This window comes from Pongo abelii, chromosome 5 (assembly GCF_028885655.2).
Source record: "Pongo abelii isolate AG06213 chromosome 5, NHGRI_mPonAbe1-v2.0_pri, whole genome shotgun sequence".
Taxonomy (NCBI): Eukaryota; Metazoa; Chordata; class Mammalia; order Primates; family Hominidae; genus Pongo; species Pongo abelii.
Genome location: NC_071990.2, coordinates 89,469,513 through 89,491,095, shown reverse-complemented (window position 1 = coordinate 89,491,095; position 21,583 = coordinate 89,469,513). Strand labels below are relative to the sequence as shown.

Genomic DNA, 21,583 nt, shown 5'->3' with positions numbered 1-21,583 from the left:
AACTCCTGGGCTCAAGCTATCCTCATACCTCTACCTCCCAAAGTGCTGGAATTACAGGTGTGAGCCACCGTGCCTAACCCTATTGTAAGTTTTTAAAAATGTCCTTTCCTTTTTTTTCTTTGATTTTTATTGCTGGTGTATAGAGGCAAAACTGAATTTTTGTGTTGATAATTTCACCAAAAATAGTAAATTATTAGGAATACATTTAACAAAAGCCATGCAAGATCTCTATACTGAATACTACAGGACATTGTTAAGATTCATTTAAGGATGAATAAATGGAGAGATTTACAGTGTTTATGAATCAGAAGATTCAATTTGGTTAAGATGTCATTTCTTCCCTGACCTATTAATTGATTCAGTGTAATCCTCATTAAAATCTCAGCAGGCTTATTTTTAATAGAAATTGGCAAGCTGATTTTAAAATTTATGTGGAAATGTAAATGCTACGTTAGCTAAAAGTGTTTTGAAAAAGAAGAATAAAGTCTGAGGACTTACACAGCCTGTTTCCAAAATGTATAAAGTTATAGTAATTGAGACTATTCTATTAGCAGGAAGAAAGACATATATGTCAATGCAACAGATTAGTGAGAAAAGAAATTGTGTGTGTGTGTGTATATACATATATATATACAGTCCTGTGTGTGTGTGTGTGTGTGTGTATATATGTGTATATATATATATATATACACAGTCCTGTGCTTCATACCATAGAAATTAATAAAGCTGAAGTGGTTTGTATACCTAAAAATAAGAGCTGAAACCATAAAACTTGTCTAAGAAAACATAATAGAAAATTGTAATGACTTTAGGAAAATATTCCTTAAATAGGTCACAAAAAGCACAAATTATATAATTTTTAAATGGAGAATTTTGACATTACTAAAATAAAGAACTTTGGTCTTCAAAAGAAATTGTTTAGAAAATGAAAAAGCCAAACTTGTAGAAAATATTTGTAATACATATATCCAACCAAGACTATTTATTTAGAATATGTAAGTAACTTCTTACAAGGCAGTAATGAGTCAAACAGCTCAGTGCAAACAAGAATAAAAGATTTGAACAGACACTTCACCAAAGAAGGTATACAGATAGCAATAAACAAAAGAAAAGATCTTCATCATCTTTGTGTTGTTAGAGAAATGCCAGTTAAAATGATGAGACACACACTTCAGAAAGGCTAAATTAAGAAGACTGACAATGCCTAGTCCAAGGCGGATATGGAGCAAATGGACTTCTCATTCATTTCTGGTAGGAATAGAAGATGTTACAGTTTGACAGTTCTTACAAAGCTAAACATGCATTTGCCATGTGATACAGTCATTCCACTCTCCTAGTTATTTACCCAAGAGTTAGGAAAACATGTCAATACAAATGTTCAGAGCAGCATCATTCATGATAGCCAAAAACTGGAAACAACCCAGATATCCATCACCTTGTAAATGTGTAAACAATTTGTGGTATATACATACAACGGAATCCTAGTGAGCAATGAAAAGGAACATACTACTAATATATGCACCAGGATAGATTCATCTCAAAAATCTTATGTAAAGTATTTCTTTATTTTTTATTTTTAAAGTATTTCTTAGGTAGCTAGTAAAGGTACAACTATAGTCGTAGAAAGCAGATCACTGTTGCCAGAATGCTGACGGAGGGAATTGACTGCAAATGGTAGCAAGAAACTTTTTCAGGTCCTTGAAATGTTCAATATCATTATTTTGGTCATGGTTATGTAACTGTATATATTTGTCAAGAATTGTTGGTTAATTTTATTCATTATACATTATCCCTCCATAAAGCTGAACAAGAAAAAAAAAGCATTTTTAAAACTGAAGCTTCTTTTAAGTCATAGGAAGGTTGGATAGAATCACTGGTTTTATTCTTTTTCTGGACTTTCACAAACAAGGGTCTACATGTCTTTGGTAGGAAAAGAAGAAAGGTCATCAATAAGAAGGTAGATATCTAGCCTCACTTGTTGGTTAAAGATTAAAATTATGTTTAGAAAAGAAGTAATTTTGCTTAATAAAAAGTTACATTAGGTTTAATACATTGAATGTTTAATTTTTAGCTTCTTAGTAACGATTGTCATCATTTTAATTGGCTTTAGAAATACAAACCTGGTCGATGTGATGATATTTTGAAATGGAAGCCTCCCAGTCTGAATTCTGTGGATTTTCGTCTAAAAATAACAAGAATGGGAGGAGAGGGGTAAGTATGCACTTTTGTACTTTTTGCATGAAATAATACTGTTTGTGTAAGACTTCACCTTTTACAGGGTATTTCATATATACTTTATAATACTTTAAAGAAATTAACTAAAATACTTTATTTTACAAAATATTTTACATATATACTTATACATCAATTTCATTTTCAGAGATTACTCCTTTGACCTGTGTCAGCTAACATTTAGCAGTTTCCTTTAAACTTCACTGATCTTTGTTTTAAAATCATTTTCATTAATATAATAATATATTATTATATTAATAGCAACATAAAAGGTAATAATAATATTAAAAAATGAACTTTGGCTGGGCATGGTGGCTCATGCCTGTAATCCTAGCACTTTGGGAGGCCAAGATAGGCAGATTGCTTGAGCTCAGGAGTTCGAGAGTAGCCTGGGCAACATGACGAAACCCCCTCTCTACCAAAAATACAAAAATCAGCTGGGCTTGGTGGCACATACCTGTGGTCCCAGCTACTTGGGAGGCTGAGGTGGGAGGATTGTTTGAGCCTGGGAGGCAGAGGTTACAGTGAGCTGAGATTGCACCCTGCTGCACTCCAGCCTGGGTGACAGAGTGAGACCACTTCCCCTGCTGCACCCCCCCCCCCCCCAACAAAGAAAAGAACTTTGTTAAATTGTAAAGTGAAAATTTTACTAAATTTTGAGATTTTACTGAAAAATAATTCTCTTATATGAATTATAGATCTAGATATAAGATATGATCATTGGTATTATAATTAAGCATATCGAAATAAGTCTTTTTTACTTTGAAGGAAATTACTTCATGTTTGCATTTGCAGAGCAAATATTTTCTATACTTTTGTAGGGTAAGTTCTTAACTGTTGACTTTCATTCAGATTTTTCATAGTGTTTATTAAGTGTTAATTTTTTAATTTATTGGTTAATCTTCCTTTTATGACTTTTTTGGTTGCTATCTTAGAATAAAAGATGCTTTAGCATGAATATTTTCAACATTTTTCCAAACCTTTGTTTTTATTTCACTTTTGTCCTATAAATTTTTAAGTATCTTGGCTAAGTAAATACATTACAACAAAATAAGAAATCCTTAATCAAGGAAATCAGAAAGAGAAAGTAAGTAAGATAACACTAGCAAAGAGATTAAAGCTTACCAGTGCATCCTGTGAAATTTTTACTTATCAAAGGTAAAGCACAGATAGCATTTTTGCTAGCTGATGGAACAGGGGATATATGGAGTCCAGACTCCAAAAGATTAAAATATATTAAGAAACTATGGATTATCAAAGAAAGGAAACTGTGCATTGTGGTGAATCTTAAGTGAAAAGGTGGGTTTAATAAAGCATGTGGGTATTCGTTTTCAAACAACAGGGTATTTAACATTTTATTTGAGGCTGGGTGCAGTGGCTCATGCCTGTAATTCCAGCACTTTGGGAGGCCAAGGTGGGAGGATCACTTGAGGCCAGAAATTTGAGACCAGTCTGGGCAAAATAAGGAGGCCCTGTTTCTAAAACAAACAAAAATTAGCTGGGTATGGTGGTGCATGCCTGTGGCTCCAGCTACTTGGGAGGCTGAGGTGGCAGGATTGCTTGAGCCCGGAGCAAGACTCTGTCTCAAAAAAAAAAAAAAAAAGAAACACACACACACACACACACACACACACACACACACACACACACACACACACACACACACACACACACACACACACACACACACACACTATCCCTAAATGTATGTGGCTTAATTTACAATTGGGACTTAATGGCAAAAAGTTGTTAGAACAATTATCTGGAACCCCCAAGAATATATTGAGCTCTATATGAGTCTGATTATAATCCAAGGATAGAAAAATTTGAGACTATATAGCTGGAATACACACACATGAATGACTTTCAGGATAGTTTCAAAAATATCTTTCTCTTATCTAAACATTGGATAAATATTGATATGTTGAACATTCAAGATTAGTCTTCCTGACAAAGTGCCCAGTGTACAGATTTTCTCAGTTGCCAGTCAAATGTGGGATTGTTTATCACTAATCATGCAAGTTGGGTGTAGGTTTGATATGTTCTTCTGTAAGTGCCTTATAGAAGACCATCTCACTATTAGAAAAATTGAGGCTAAGAAACTAATTCTAGTGGGGCTACCCTGTTTTTTTTTTTTTTTTTTTTTTGACACAAGTGAATATAGTTCTTTGAAAAATAGGACTTCAAAGATGAAGTAAAATTTGTTAAACTGCTTCATTACCAAATCTTCTATTTTTCTTAATGCTATATTTATATTTGGTTAAAGAGGATAGACTCTCGGATTGTTTCATTGGGTTTTTAAAAAATAACTTACTTTTGCCTTTTACAGTCAGTTCTTAGTGGCACTTAAAGGCTTCATGAGGCTAAACATAGAATACTCATTTCTCTAATAGTAAAAAATGTTATTTTTTCTTGCAGTTTCCTATTGTAATTAAACATAGCATGATGTAATTCAGTTTAGTAGTTTGTCATCCTAGTTTTGCCTTTATTCATAGTACGTTTTAAATATATTTTGTTCTTTTAAAATTTTACCTATTTAATGTCTTCTTCCTAAAAAATGGAATTACTTTTGAGTCTAGTGCATCTTTAAAACTCATCCAAATGTTTCTCTAAGGTGATTTTCAGATAGGAATATGCAATTTACATCAGTGTATGTACATTATTTGTGTAATAGGAGTCAATTTTCAAAAATAGAATATTTAATATGAGATATAACATGGTAACTATTATGTGAAACATATTCAGTTAGCCAGAGTAATATGCTTTTTCTAAATGTAAAGAATGTGTGCATTATAGCAGTCTTTACTGAATAAATGAGTTTATATCTAATGCTTAGCATTAACTCAGTATTTTAGAGAACACTGTAAGAAATATGCCTATAATAGTTTGAAAGGGGAGTAGCTATGTCTCTGAATCATTAAGCATGCACTAGTGAAGTGGGACTAAGCTATTAAAACACCATGAGAGAAGCTCATTTCTTTGATTGTACTTCCAAATATTTCTACAAAGCCTAAAATGGAATGGAATATCTTGAAGGTATAATATAAATAGTAGTCTTTGAAAATGACTACAGTAGTTTTCTAAGAAATGAAGACTTAGGCATTCTAGGTATGTTTTTGAGTTTGACTTTAATGAGGTGCTAATAGTATAGATTTCTGTTAGATTGAAATTTAATACAAATAGAAAAATCTGTTCTATGTGTTGAGTGCCCTGTTGATGGCAATTAAAACCTATACTTTGCTCTTTTCATCTCCCATTATCATTTCTGAAAATTTGAGATATATTAACATTGATTTATCATGGCCTGATATAACTTTTGTATGTCTTAGCAATTTATATTGTGTTGAGTTTTATACACAACATAGATTTTCATCTGAGAGCTATTTGTTGTTTTAAAAATATGATGGCTTTATATTAACTAACTTATGACCTAAAACCATGGTCATTGTCAAAAGCTAGAATTACAAAAGTAGTCTGTACTCTGGAAATTGCAAACTCCTGAGTACGATGTCAGTGATATATAGTGATTGGTATAAACTTATTATTTGTACAGAATAGTATTTTAGAGTGCAGGTTTTAAAGCTGGACTGCCTAGGTTATCTCCTTACTGTCTGTGTGATTGAGCACATTACTTTTGCTGTGTGTCAAGTTCTTCATCAATAAAATAAGTTGGCCTCGTAAGACTTCTGTAAGGATTAAATAAGCTAATGTATGTAAAATGTTTAGAACAGAACCTGGTACATGGTAAACGTTTAAATGTTTGCCATTATTTTTATTGTTTTAATCAAAACAAATTTAAAAGTGCGTCTTCCCTTCTTGCTGCCTCTGCAATACTATCTGTTACTTGCTGCACTAAGTCCAACTTTCTGTGTGAATCATTTCCTATTTGATTCCAATCTCTGTTAATTTTCTCTTTTAAAATGCATATATCTTTAGCTTATTTGTGTAATTTATCATAACTGTTAAACACCTGGAGAGCAAGAGCACAGCAAAGTCAGTAACTTTTCATTATAGAGGTTTTTGTAACAAGTCTCTTAAAATAACCTTGACAGTATATATACTGGTATATATAGCATATAGTGGTTAAGAACATAGGTTATTAGCCAAGTTTGCCCAGAACCAAATCCAAGTTCCACTACTTATTTGCTGTGTGGTCTTGTTACTTAACCTACCTAACCTTCCTCATCTGTAAAATGTCCACAGGAATAATGTTTATTTTGTAGATTTGTTGTGCTGAAGACTTATTTATACTCAATATTTAATTGTATGGGTAAACAAAGTAAATATAAGTCTGCCTTTGTAGAATTTACAAGCTAATGGGCTAAGATGAAAAAATAATACTGCTTTATCAGGTTTTGAGGGGATTAAATAAATGATGCATGTAAATTCAGCGTAAAACTCAATAAATAAATGTTTGCTTTAAAAATGGTTATAGTTATTAATTGAACCTCAGCAGAATGTATGGTTAAGTCATGGATTAAAAACATAACTCTGTATTATCAAGTGGAAAAAAAGTGCCCTGAATGAAGAAGCCTCACTTTGCTGTGAAAATATAAAAATTTTTGTCCTTCTAATAAAAAATATACATTCTAAAACAAGAATGAAATGTAATTTTTTTTTTTTTTTTTTTTTTGAGATGGAGTCTCACTCTGTCTCCTAGGCTGGAGTGCAGTGGTGGGATCTCAGCTCACTGCAAGCTCCGCCTCCCGGGTTCATGCCATTCTCCTGCCTCAGCCTCCCGAGTAGCTATGACTACAGGCACCTGCCACCATGCCCGGCTAATTTTTTGTATTTTTAGTAGAGATGGGGTTTCACCGCATTAGCCAGGATGGTTTCTATCTCCTGACCTGATGATCTACCCACCTCGGCCTCCCAAAGTGCTGGGATTACAGGTGTGAGCCACCGCACCTGGCCCAAAATGTAATTTTTTTACCTATCACATTGGAAATAATAACATTGTCCCTTTTGGTTAGAATGTGAGCAAACAGATAGTCTCCTAAACTGTTTGGTAGGAACAGACGTTGGTACAACTCTTTCAATGGGCAATAAGGTAGTATATGTCCTGAGAAAATATGCTCCAATTTTGTGAAAGGAGAGATGTTGTTTGTCTTCTACATAGTTGTATTCTTAGTACATAGCATGGTGACTTGTTTATAGTAGGCACTCCAGAAATATTCAGTGATGGAATGTATATACAAACAAATAAGAATATGTAAAAGTATGTGTATAATAATTTTATTGAAGCATCATTATAATAGTGAGAAACTGGAAATATTCAGTGTCTTTTTCACTGTAAAAGTCTTTTGTAAAATATAGTTGTATACATGTGTCTTCCTGTATGTGTTTCCAGGAAAGTTGCTAATAGTGTTCTAAAAATCTCTAATAGTATCTTTTAGAAATTGGTCTAGTCTGTTGAGATACAAGATTTCCTAGAGCTTTGAGGTTGAACTCAGACCTAGCATCTACATTTGTCGTTTGATTTTACATTCACACATAGTTTTGTGATGTTAATAGACATACCAGTTTGGATTTAGTTAAAAACAGAAACACAGCAAATATTTTAACAGAATGAATTTAGTGTGAAGAATTGTCTGTTACGAAAGAACTGAAGAGAGGAAAAAGTCTTGGAGAGGAAGCAAGCACTGCAGGAAGTGTCTACCATGCAGCAAACTGGGGTAACAAAGAAATGAGGGTAGATTATTAAAATTTAGAAGATTGGAGGAGGCCTTATAGGGTTCATAAGAAGCCAGTTGCTGCCCCGCTGTCATTCTTGCCACAAGATCTTGGAGGAAGGATTCAGAGGCTCCAGACAATTGATATACTGGGTTATAAGGCCCAAGTGGCAGAGCAACTTACACTACAGCCTGAACTTGCTGCAGAGCCATCTTTTGTTCTGATTTCAACTTAAAAATGGTAGCCTAACAGGTTCCTTGGTCAATGAGTTGGAGTACTGCTTCAAAATCCACAGTGATTGTTAATCTTTGTAACGTCCTTTTTAGGATCCACTGATAGTGCAAGTACAGTAATTTGTCTCTGACACCTTGGAGAAGCTATCCTGATAGGCTTCCAACCATTGGACCCCTAGAAATCTTACTTAGGCAATGGGCTCTTAATTTTTGTGGGTTTTATGTCTTCTGTCTTACATGTGTCTTAGTAAGATGTCTAAAGAACTTTATACTTCCTCCTTATCACTCTTAATAAGTACAAAATCATCGGCATTGTTGATCAGTGATTTGTTCTGTGTAGTGTCAGAGTGACCACTGTCTCTGAAAAAAATTAAAAAGAAAGACAATAACAAGTGATAGAGAGAAATTGGAGTCCTTACACATGGATGTTGAGATTGTAAGTTGGTGCAGCCACTGTGGCAAACAGTTACATAGTTCCTCAAAATGTTTAAGATAGACTTACCATATGACTCAGCAATTCCACTCTCAAGTATATACCCAAGAGAAATGAAAACATATGCCCACACAAAACTTGTACGTAAATCTTCTTATCAGCACTATTCATAATAGCCAAAGGGTGGAAACAACCCAAATATTTATCACCTGACACATGGATAAATACACAAACAAAATAACTCTTCCACCAGGCACAATGCCTTACTCCTGTAGTCCCAGCACTTTGAGATGTCTGAGGTGGGCGTATTGCTTGAGTCCAGGAGTTTGAGACCAGCCTGGGCAACCTGGTGAAACCCCATTTCTAACAAGAAAAAAAAAAAAAAGCTGGCCATGATGGCACATGCCTGTAGTCCTAGCTACTCGGAGGCTAAGGTGGGAGGAACACCTGAGCCTGGGAAGGTTGGGGCTACAGTGAGCTGTGGTAGGGCCACTGCACTCCAGCCTGAGTGACAGAGTGAGACCCTTTCTTAAAAAAAAGGAAAAAGAAAATGCCTTTCATTTAGACGACTATAGTGGATCCTCTTAAGCAAAGAGACTCTGGATATTATGCCAACTGGATTTCAATTCCAGCTCTGCCACTCTTTACTCAGGTTATCTCTCTGTTGCTTGTGTTTCCGTAGCTTCATTATGTGGGTAATAGTGCCTACCTCGTGTGGGACTTTAATGACATAATACATGTAAGTCCTTTAAACTACTGCATGTTACATAATAAATACTAAATATATATTTACTATTTTTTAAAAAGACCACTGTCTCTGTAGATTCTACTGTGGCAGAGAGCAGAAAAGCAGTATGCTATGGCTGCAAGATATACTATTGGTCATTCTAGGCAAAGGCAGATGTCTTCTGATAGTACCACAGATTGGTACAGAGAAAAAAGTATTTGCCAACTTGTTGTATATAAGATTTTGGAGGCTATGTTGATTTGTTTCGTTAAAGACAGCACATCTGAAATGGCAGCTGCACTTGGTTTAACAACATGATTAAATTTATGATAATCAAAAATCATTCTAAATCTTTGATGGTGGTACTAATTTTTGTATTTCCCTTGGAGATACATTATTGCTTTTGGTTTATTTCCCTGGTAGGAAGGGCTGGTTGAAGGGGCTTTTATTTGGCCTTTCCTAGCATAATGACCCTTATTCCATGGGTCAGACAGCCAATGTGGAAATTCATTTTCCAAGTATTTCTCTTCCAGTTATACATCCAGTAACTGGAAAATAACCACAGGTTGTATTTGTGGACATACCATCCCACTTAGATTTAAACTTGAGCCAGTAATCCATTTATCACCTGATTACCCTAAGCTCTCCATTTAACTTACAGACTGCAGTGGCATTTTGGGTTCCTGGCAATTCGTGTCTGTTTAAAGTAAGTGTCTGGTAATCCCCTAGTGGTCTGGGTGTTCTTTCTTTTGGATTATAATTTTTTTATTAGATTTTTCTTTTGAAAGAAAGAACACCCATACCACTAGGGGATTACCAGACACTTACTTTAAACAGACACGACCACTAGGGGATTACCCGTAGGGGATTACCAGAACAATCACTTTAGCAAATGCTGCTCATCCTTTGAAAAACAGTTGGAAGATTTACAGCAAGGGTCAGCACATTTTTTCTATGAAAGGCCAGATAGTAAATATTTTAGGGTTTGTTGCCTATGTATCTCAACTACTCAAGTCTACCATTGTGGTGCTAAATCAAAGCTAGACAATATGTGTATGAGTGAGCATGACTGTGTCACAGTGAAACTTTATTTACAAAAACATGTGTGAGGCCAGATGTGGCCTGTAGACTATAGTTTGCCAACTGTGGATTTACAGTACTGTACATGGTTGTAGTAGTATTGCAATGCCTTCTTTAAGGGGATCTGGCCTCCCACTTGTATTGGGAGGCTTAGGTATTTTTGTTGTTGTTTGTTTGTTTTGAGATGGAGTCTTACTCTGTTGCCCAGGCTGGAGTGCAGTGGTGCAATCTCAGCTCACTGTACCCTCCACCTCCCGGGTTCAAGTGATTCTCCTGCTTCAGCCTCCAGAGTAGCTGGGATTACAGGTGCCTGCCACCATGCTGGGCTGATTTTTTATAATTTTAGTAGAGGTAGGGTTTCACAATGTTGGCCAGGCTGGTCGCAAACTTCTGACCTCAAGTGATCCACCTGCCTCGGCCTCCCAAAGTGTTGGGATTACAGGTGTGAGCCAACATGCCTGGCGAGAAGGTTCTGGTTTGTTAACCAAAGGTCTGCAAATTTAAAATTGAGAAATACTAGCTTCCTAGCAAGCAGAATGGAATATATAGAATTGACTGCATGGTCTCCTTTACTTCCTATCGGAAAAGTCTTTTTACTCTGCTGACTAGAGTGTGTGTATGTGTGTTTCTTTTGCTTCAATTCATTTAAAAAAAAAAAAAAAAAAAATAGAATGAGCTGGGTTTGGAAGCTGAAGCAGGAGGATTGCTTGAGCCCTAGGAGTTTCAATCCAGCCTGTGCAATACAGCAAGATCTCATCTCTGGGGAAAAAAAAAAAAATTCGTTTTCTCATGCTTATTTGAATTAGTGTTACTCTTTTTGAGAAGGAAATTATGGTGGTAAAATATTTTTCTGAATGTTGAAAAACTGTTCTTATATAAGGAAGGATTAAGTATAGGGGAAAAAGTCTTATTACTTTGCTGAGCAGCATTTTTCTGTTTTCTACCCTCTGCCTCTTTCTCAAAATGAAATGTTTAATTCTTTCATTTATATTTTATTTAAAAATTATTTTAAAGAAATAGAGATAAAAACACTAATGTAATCACTGTTATTATAGTATGCTTAATGACTAAGCTATTTGGCGTATAGCTGGTTGTATTTTTTTAATGTATAATATAGCTATTTTTATTATTTAGCAAATGACCCATAGTACCTGCTTTCTTATTTGAAAATATTCTCATCACCCAAACATATTTTAAGACAAATGCACAGCAAAAGAAACTACCATCAGAGTGAACAGGCAACCTACAAAATGGGAGAAAATTTTCGCAACCTACTCATCTGACAGAGGGCTAATATCCAGAATCTACAATGAACTCAAACAAATTTACAAGAAAAAAACAAACAACCCCATCAAAAAGTGGGCGAAGGACATGAACAGACACTTCTCAAAAGAAGACATTTATGCAGCCAAAAAACACATGAAAAAATGCTCACCATCACTGGCCATCAGAGAAATGCAAATCAAAACCACAATGAGATACCATCTCACACCAGTTAGAATGGCAATCATTAAAAAGTCAGGAAACAACAGGTGCTGGAGAGGATGTGGAGAAATAGGAAGACTTTTACACTGTTGGTGGGACTGTAAACTAGTTCAACCCTTGTGGAAGTCAGTGTGGCGATTCCTCAGGGATCTAGAACTAGAAATTCCATTCGACCCAGCCATCCCATTGCTGGGTATATGCCCAAAGGACCGTAAATCATGCTGCTATAAAGACACATGCACACGTATGTTTATTGCGGCATTATTCACAATAGCAAAGACTTGGAACCAACCCAAATGTCCAACAATGATAGACTGGATTAAGAAAATGTGGCACATATACACCATGGAATACTATGCAGCCATAAAAAATGATGAGTTCATGTCCTTTGTAGGGACATGGATGAAATTGGAAACCATCATTCTCAGTAAACTATCACAAGAACAAAAAACCAAACACCGCATATTCTCACTCATAGGTGGGAATTGAACAATGAGAACACATGGACACAGGAAGGGGAACATCACACTTCGGGGACTGTTGTGGGGTGGGGGGAGGGGGGAGGGATAGCATTGGGAGATATACCTAATGCTAGATGACGAGTTAGTGGGTGCAGCGCACCAGCATGGCACATGTATACATATGTAACTTACCTGTACATTGCGCACATGTACCATAAAACCTAAAGTATAATTTAAAAAAAAAAAAAAAAGACAAATGCTTCGTTGGCTTTCAGTCTTTGAATGGTTAGTACTCTTAACATTCTTGATTATGTTTTACTTCCAGTGTGCCTAGGAGAGGCAAGGAGGAGCTGTGACTGAACTCTTTTCAGTTCCTTTGCCTGGTTATCTCTTGGGTATTAGTAACTCTTCTTTCCTCTGTTATTTCATCCTTCCTGCATTCAGCAGAAAATCTTTCCCACGCTGCTTACCAAAAACCAACATCATAATCAAAGTGCCTACAAGTAACTAGTAGGAGAAAAGGAGCATGTGGCTTTAAAACATCTACTTACGACCTCACTGGAGTCAAATTACTTATTTTGACTTGTTAATTTACTAAATAGAAGTGTATATCACCTTTGTTGTATAATTTGGTTCTTTGGAATTTAATTTTCATATTCATTTTAACACTGTTCTTTACATTAGAACGTTTTGCTTATGTGATTTTTCTCAATTAATGTATGTTTAATTGCGATTTCTCTAAGTTACCTTTTATGTTATAAAAAGCTTGTTACCTGGTGGATATTATATAGATTAAATATTAGTTAAATTCCTACTTTGAATCACATTGAAGGTGGTGGGGGGAAAATGAAGTAACTTAGGAACATAGGATTTGACTGCAGATCCTCATGAGAGATGAGATGGGAAGAACTGCAAACAAATCTTGAACTCCTTTTTTTATTAGGTTTGTTTTTTGCTGTAATTATGGTTGTGAAATGCCAAACTACTTTAGAAGTGTTGTAGGATTGAACAAATGGGTACTGATGTTGGGAGTCAGGGTTCTCAGTGAGGAAGGAGAAAGATACAAATATGAAATGGAGGAAAACAGTGAAGAACTCTGTGAGATGGATTAGAATTTTTAAAATATTTGAATATATATGTTCACATGTATGTGCATGTATATGAATATATATACATGATTGTGTTTGTGTATGTGATATGTGATACACATAAACTTATTTCCTAGCTCTGTCCACTGACAGGACCTATAAGCAGAGGCACCCTGGTAATAATAAGCATATCGAGCACGAAGATTTTGGTGTCTAACACCATTCCTCACCAAAAAGAACCAGAGATCTTCAGAGAAATGGCATATTCTAGAGCTGGGTAGGGAGGATGCAGGATAGGTGTAGAATACCTTCTTATGCCAGAAAGTAAGAAAGTACATCCCCAACCCAACAAAAACAATGTATGTCAAAAGGATACAGGAGCCAACTTGAAGGTGCTCCCACTGGCCAGATCTGGGATATAGTGTGGACGCCAGAAGGACAGTAATACATTATGAACTTTGCTAAAAATAGGAATCTATGAGTCCATACTGCCATACTGGTAATAAATGAGCAGAAGAGGTGGTTTAGCTTTTAGCAGAATGCTGATGGGTAAATGTTCTAAGAGTCCTGGATTTGGAAAATTATTTTGCTGCCACCATAGTAAAGATCAGCTCAAGTAAGAATAATCAATGGAGTTAATGGGTGAAGCACACCAACATGGCACATGTATACATATGTAACAAACCTGCACATTGTGCACATGTACTCCAGAACTTAAAGTATAATAAAAAATAAATAAAATACAGCAAAAATAAATAAATTAAAAAGAATAATCAATGGATGCTAAGTCTGGGAGGGAAATTTTTATAAGATATTTTCATGGTTGTAAATGTCTTTCTGTGGATTGCTTATAACTTGCAAGGGCAAAATAATAGACTAGAGAGTTGAGAAATTGGACAACCCCTTACTAGCTTATCAGAGTTAACATCAGCAGTGAGGATAAAATGAACATTATGTACTAGGTCAGTACTATACCTAGCATTCTAACTATGGGTGTCTAGCTCTAATCTGATAATGAGGAAGCATTAAACAAATCCCAAATGTGGAACATTCTGTGTTTTTTAAAGGGTCTCTGTATTTTTCAAATATGTCAGTTTCATCAAACAAAATCTGAGGAATTTTTACTTAAAATATACATAATTTCAGATGGTCAGAAACTACCTGGAGCAATAGACACCTTTCAACGAAAGTATAATAGCTCTGAGGCTTGCCTTGCATACTTGACTATCCCCTTCTTGGTTGAGCATTAGTTCATTTATTCCTTTCTGTGTACCGGGCACTGGAGTGTATTCAGTGATTATTTTCTAAATTGAATTTCTGAATTACAATTATCACAGCAGTTGTAAAATTAATTTTGGTAATTTCTTATCAAACAGGCTTGTAATTATTAAGGAACAATTCACAAACACTTTTGCCAAACATTAATCACTTAAGGGCTTTTTGTTTTTCTCTCCCTTATGAGGAGGGAGCATCGACCTTTTAAAATGAAGCAATATAGGGACAAAGACTATCAAATAAGTAAAAACAATCTGAGATAACTGAATTTGAAGTATAGTAAGAAAAAATAGATATGAAATCATTTAAAAATAGTTTTGAAATCTTTTAAATCACTTAAATAACCATGTGTCTGATGTATGGTATACTGAAACTTAAGATAATGCTTATATGACAGATGAAGATTGCCTAAGACTGTTACTTAAACATGTAACAATAGGAGTGAAAGTTGCTTTTTGGAATCTGAGGTTGGAAAATTTCAAAGAGTTTAGGATTAACTTTCGAAAAATTTAGCTACATGGTTGGCCTGTCAAAACTTATAGTGTGACTTCAGATCTTATAGTGTGACTTCAAAATATGTCTTTGTCTTTTCAACCAAATGTATTTTGTTATGTTTGGTAGTTGTTCTTACTTTCATTGAATTTAATCAGAAAATTTAGTCTGTAAAATCTTTTGAAAACATTTTGTTAATCTTGTCTATAACATCATATGTTGTCTTTTCTGGATGTTTCTTAGACATAACAACAGTGAAATTATTTTTACTATTTAAAGAATTCAACATTTTCTCTTTGATTATACAATTAAATACTAAAGTTTATATTAGTAAATTCCTTTACTCTCTTTACTAGTTCTACTCCGTATAGGAGATACTTGAAGCCTTACATTATAATTAAGCTCGCTTTGCATATTTAATACCTTTGTATTTAGATACTAGGTTTGATTTCTCCAGATATACAATTGATATTTCTGTCCCCCAAATCATGCTTTTTGTTATTAAATCATGTACTTCTTTCTTTTTATTGCTTTTAATCCTAAATTCCTCCTAGGTTGATACTGATACTGCCTGTCCTGCTTGCTTTTCCTTGAATTTGTTGTGGATCTTTTCTCCCATTCATGTATCTCCAGCCTTTTTGTTTCACTGTGGTCAGTCACTGCCAAAACTACCATGCTGAGATCCTCTGGTTTTCGGACATAGCAAATACATGATCACATATCCTCAGGGACCAGTAACTGATACACATTTATAGTGTATCAGTGTATAGTTACATGTTTGATAACTAGTCCTTTTGTGAAATTAGTTGGTAATGTAGCAGTGTGGCATAGTGGATGTTAGTTGTTAAAACTGAAAAGTGGTTCATTAAAGACAATTTGTTTTTTTATGATAAAATTTTGTAATTTTTTAGGGTTTTAGTCTGAGGATACAAGAGCCATGAACGCTGTCCATCCAGCGTTTTCCTTGACCTTCACTCTGGACAGCTTCCCCCACGTTGCTAGCACTTAGCTCCAAGTGAACAAACTAGAGTAAACCCCAAAGCCATGCTTTTTAAGTTTTCCTGATTTGATGCTGTCTTATTAAAACCTGGAGGTTATCTATTAAGAATGTAATTATAAAGCATAGTTTGTATGTAGTCAATATAGTCATTATTTTCAAGCATCAAACTCAATCCTTCATTGGAAAAATTCTTTTACTTTAAGTGTGTACTTGAAAATATAGTTGGTTTTATTTAACTCAGTCTGTAGCCTCTTATTTTTAACACGAGAATTTAGTCCAACATTTGTATGCTAAAGTATGTCGCTTTATTCCTTCTACTTTGTTTATTAATTTTACCTCTTTTTTGTTTGCTTGAGATGGAGTCTCACTCTGTCACCCAGGCTGGAATGCAGTGGCATGATCTTGGCTCACTGCAACCTCCGCCTCCCTGGTTCAAGTGATTCTCCTGTCTCAGTCTCCTGAGTAGCTGGGATTACAGGCGCGCACCGCCACGCCTGGCTAATTTTTGTATTTTTAGTAGAGATGGGGTTTCACCATGTTGGCCAGGCTGATCTTGAACTCCTGATCTCGTGATCCCCTGCCTCGGCCTCCCAAAGTGCTGGGATTACAGACATGAGCCACCAAGCCTGGCCTAATTTTACCTCTTTAACTTTCCTTTTTAAAAAACTGTTTCTGTGTGATAATTGGTATTAATTGCATTTTCCTCTTTGTTAACCTGAACTGTGTATTAACTTTTCATTATATTATTAGTTACCTTTCCTTTCCTTATGTTCATAATCAGATATATTTCTCTGTTATTACTTGAAAATAAAGTACCAACTCTCCCCCCACCAAGATGTTCTTTTTTTTTTTTTTGAGACGGAGTCTCACTCTGTTGGCCAGGCTGGAGTGCAGTGGTGTGATCTCGGCTCACTGCACCCTCTGCCTCCCAGGTTCAAGCAGTTCTCTGCCTCAGCCTCCCAGGTAGCTGGGATTACAGGCACCCGCCACCATGCCTGGCTAATTTTTGCATTTTTAGTAGAGATGGGGTTTCACCATCTTGTTCAGGCTGGTCTTGAACTCCTGACCTCGTGATGCACCTGCCTTGGCCTCCCAAAGTGCTGGGATTACAGGCGTGATCCACCATGCCCAGCCTCAAGATGTTCTTTTCATCCTCCCCTCATCATGTATAAATTTTAGAATACTTTCTAATACCTTACCTTTCTTCTTACTTTAGAAGTCTTTGGCATGCTTTTATTCTCACCACCCATTCCCCGTAGCTTTTATTGGAAAATTTTACTGGAACGTTTTCCCCAACCCAATCCCTACAGATATTACTGAAAAAACTTAGTAGTTTTGCTTCTAGGCTGTTTTTTTTTTTGTTGTTGTTGTTTGTTTTTTTGTTTTATGAATTTCTCTTACAGCCATGAATGTCACTTTTATTTCAAGAATTTTTTTGTTTGGATCTTGTTTTGTTTGGATCTAAATTGTTTGGATCTAAATTTAAATTGGATCCAATTTAAATTTAATGGCATTTATATACTGCAAGATTTGTCACCTACCACTTTTTCCTTTTCTTCATTTTCTCTTTCTTGTTCACATTCATTTGTTCTCTGGAATAATTTTCTCAGATGGGAATATATAGATTTTTAATCTGAATTTTTTGCCTAACTGCTAACAGCTTTCTTTTTCCAGACAGGTAAATCATGTCTTACCTGGATATAGAATTCTTGGGGTGCAGTTCTTTTCTCCTTCTAATTGCCTTTTGGCTCCTTTATGGGTTTCTGCCGAGACCAGCTCGGTCGTGGAGACCCTAACCCACTGGCGCTAGAGAAATTAAAGACACACACAGAAATATAGAGTGTGGAGTGGGGAAATCAGGTGTCTCATAGCCTTCAGAGCTGAGAGCCTCGAACAGAGATTTACCCATATATTTATTGACAGCAAGCCAGTGATGAGCATTGTTTCTATAGATTATAGATTAACTAAAAGTATTCCTTATGGGAAACAAAGGGATGGGCCAAAATAAAGGGATGGGTCTGGCTAGTTATCTGCAGCAGGAACATGTCCTTAAGGCACAGATCACTCATGCTATTGTTTGTGGTTTAAGAACACCTTTAAGCAGTTTTCCTCCCTGGGTAGGCCAGGTGTTCCTTGACCTCATTCTGGTAAACCCACAGCCTTCAGCAGGGGCATCATGGCCATCATGAACATGTCACAGTGCTGCAGAGATTTTGTTTATGGCCAGTTTTGGGGCCAGTTTATGGCCAGATTTGGGTGCCTGTTCCCAAAAAGTTACTTTATTGCCATTTTTCCTTACTGGCTCACTGGGGCTCAAATCTGGTTTCTGGAGTGCTCTAAGTGGTGGCAGTCTACACAAGAAGGAAAAATGTGTGTTCTTTATCTTGGTGGATCATAACTGGAGAAATGTTCCCTACATCCTCTACTCTGTAAAGTGTTTCATCTTAGGCCTCAAATATGTTCAGCCCATAGGAAGGTCAGGCACATGACCTGGGGCCAATGTTGACCTGATCTCTAGGGTTTTTAGATTTCAGTGGCCTGTACTCTTCTCAGGATTTGCTAATTTTCCAGTCTTTGTCTTGAGGCTCTTCTCAATCATTTCCCCTGCTAGGAAGCTCTCGAATTTCATACCTCACTTTACTCAGTAGACACTTGGATTCACAGGCTGATATTTTGGAGTTGGGTATGAGGAGAAGTCAGACATGTTTAGATTTATCATCTTCCTAGGATCCTTAATAGTTTATTTTTAATTTCCAAGTAGTCTTTGTCATCTCTTTTTTGACTTTATTATTTCTTTTCTTATTTTATAAATTATGACAAGAATGTTCTGAACAATTCCCTTGTAGGGAGGAGACGGGCAGAATAAAGATTTTCTTTATGGTCTAATGCCATATGTTCTATTTTAACTTCTATTTGTAATCATCCTTACATTTGTCAAAGGCCTTTTTAACCCGTACTTTCTAAATATCTGAATCTAGAGTGAAACCCTGTCCCTAGTAAGACAAGAAGCTCAGACTATTTAGCTACTCCTCTGCTTCTGCTGCTGTTTGTCAGTATAATCTATGATTTTAGATAAAATCATGTATATTGTGTTTTTATTTTTTCAAAAAGTTTTCTTGCATTTATATTTTAATTATATAATTCTATTTTTAACAATTATTTAAACTCATTACTATTTAAACGGTTCCATTTTGGGTGGATTAATATTTAACAATTATTTAAACTTTTCTCTATTTTAATTGGAAATGGTATTGACAGTCATTTCATACCCGGCTTTATTCCTTTTTCAGAACTTTTCTATCAGTTCAAGTAGTTTTATATATTTTTTTTTTTTTTTTTTTTTTTGAGACGGGGTCTCACTCTGTTGCCTAGGCTAGAGTGCAGTGGTGCGAACACAGCTCACTGCAGCCTCAACCTCCCAGGCTCCAGCAGTCCTCCTGCCTTTGGGCTCCTGAGTAGCTGGGACTATAGGCGCATGCCACCACACATGGCTAATTTTTAAATTTTTGTAGAGATAGGCTCTCACCGTGTTGCCTAGGCTGGTCTCAACTCCTAGGCTCAAGCAGTCCTCCTGCTTCAACCTCCCAAAGTGCTAGGTGTGAGCCACTGTGCCTGGCCTTAGATTGTGTTGGTAAGGAGTATGTTTATTATTTCTTCATAACCATTATTTCTTCTTATTTCTTCCTAACCAGGAATGTTTCTATTATGGTCTAATTTGCAAAAATATGTAATTACTTTAATTTTAGGGGGAAATAAAAGATAACATTACAGCAGCTTTCACTGATTTGTTTTTTTTAAAGTTAATTTGAAATATTAATTCTATTTATATTTATTTTTACAAGAAGCTTTTTCTCCAAAGAGTATATAAAGACATTTTTTTGCTTTTAGAATCTTGATAATATCTGTAGGATCATCAGAAATGTTTAGATTATGAAATCTTTTTTTATTTTTTTAAATTTTTGTGGGTACATAGTAGGTGTATATATTTATGAGGTACATGAGATGTTTTGATACAGGCATGCAATATGAAATAAGTACATCATGGAGAATGGGGTGTCCATCCCCTCAGGCATTCCTTTGGTTTACAGATAATCCAGTTACATTCTTTAAGTTATTTTAAAATATACAATTGAGTTTAGATGGTGAAATCTTGAAATGTGGAGAATTCCCATTTCTAAAAACATATTTCTCTTCCTAAGTTTGTATTGTATATATATTCAAAAAGAATATTTTTCGTGACATTGCTTTAGTCTACTACAAGAACAATTGTTTATAGTAAAAATATTACTAAGCCTTGGTAAAGTGAAGCAGTTATATTGTAGTCTGGTGGCTTATATTTGATATAATTGTAGGTGGAATTTTTTAGATTAGCAATTTGTTATAGTTTGCTCTATTAAGATTTAGCCTAAAGTATTTATGAAATTCCTATAGTTTTATTCTAGACACTCCAAGTTCAAATACTTGTTTATATCCTCAGGATAAAGAAGGAAAGATTTGAGCTTTTTAGCCACTGTACATTTCTTAATTAAAACCAGTGAGGAATAAATTAAATAGCTCTGATTATTAAAATAATTGCAAAATAATTAGTAATAGAATTATATTTCTTTAACTTGCACAGTCTGTTTTGAACCAAGCCATTTAATTTGATTTAAAGAGTTAATTATGATGAGAGGATATTTAATATCCTCTAGCATATGACAGCTTCAAAATATAAATATGGTAATTTATTATAAAATGAAGAAAGCTAGGGCACATCATTGTTAATGCAGTCCTTTTATCTCTGGAAAATGGAACTCATATTAAGCTTTGACTCTCAAGGGAGAGAATATGGGGGGGAGGGTATGGAAGAGGTTACTCTGTTCTTTGTGTACATCAGAAAACTATCTTAGCAAACTAGACTTCCAAGTTTTGAATGATGGGATTATAGGAACAATTATGACAAAAGATTTTTGCAGAGCTACATATAGTGGTGGAGCTAGTAGTTGATTTTAATTTTATAGAGCTACATATAGTGGTGGAGCTAGTAGTTGATTTTAATTTTATTATATTGGCACCTATTATCTATGACCTCTGTTTAAAAAAATTAACCTTAATTGTAGGAAATGCTTTTTAATGTATAATAACAATTTAAGCTGTAGATTTTTTAAATGCCCATACAACATACCAGCATTGCCTAATATAAACACTACAGATTTAACAGTTGTATTTATATTAAATTATTACCATGTATTCTTTTAATAGAAACCTCTATGAGTGAGAGGGTTTCAGTATTTACAGCTCAAAGATGCTTTATGTTCATATTGATAAATGGAAGCCACTACAGGTTTCAGAAACATGTTTTCAGTCATCAAATGAAGTCCAGGTAATGTGGCCTTTTGAACAGTACACTGTATTTTCATTTAAT

At 35.2% G+C, this 21,583-nt stretch overlaps 1 protein-coding gene across 6 annotated transcripts in view; it reads left to right on the top strand.

Moving 5' to 3' along the window:
- The window catches only part of RNGTT (RNA guanylyltransferase and 5'-phosphatase), a 408,235-nt gene that overhangs the window by 191,948 nt on the left and 194,704 nt on the right, over positions 1 to 21,583 (top strand). For all 6 annotated transcript variants that reach the window (XR_008519039.1, XM_054546048.1, XM_054546049.2 and 3 more), the window contains one exon: positions 2,111 to 2,211. Coding sequence is in view for 5 of the 6 variants with exons in the window: in XM_054546048.1 (XP_054402023.1) it covers positions 2,111 to 2,211 (101 nt within the window). In the remaining variant the exon portion in view is untranslated. The remainder of the gene's footprint in view (positions 1 to 2,110; positions 2,212 to 21,583) is intronic.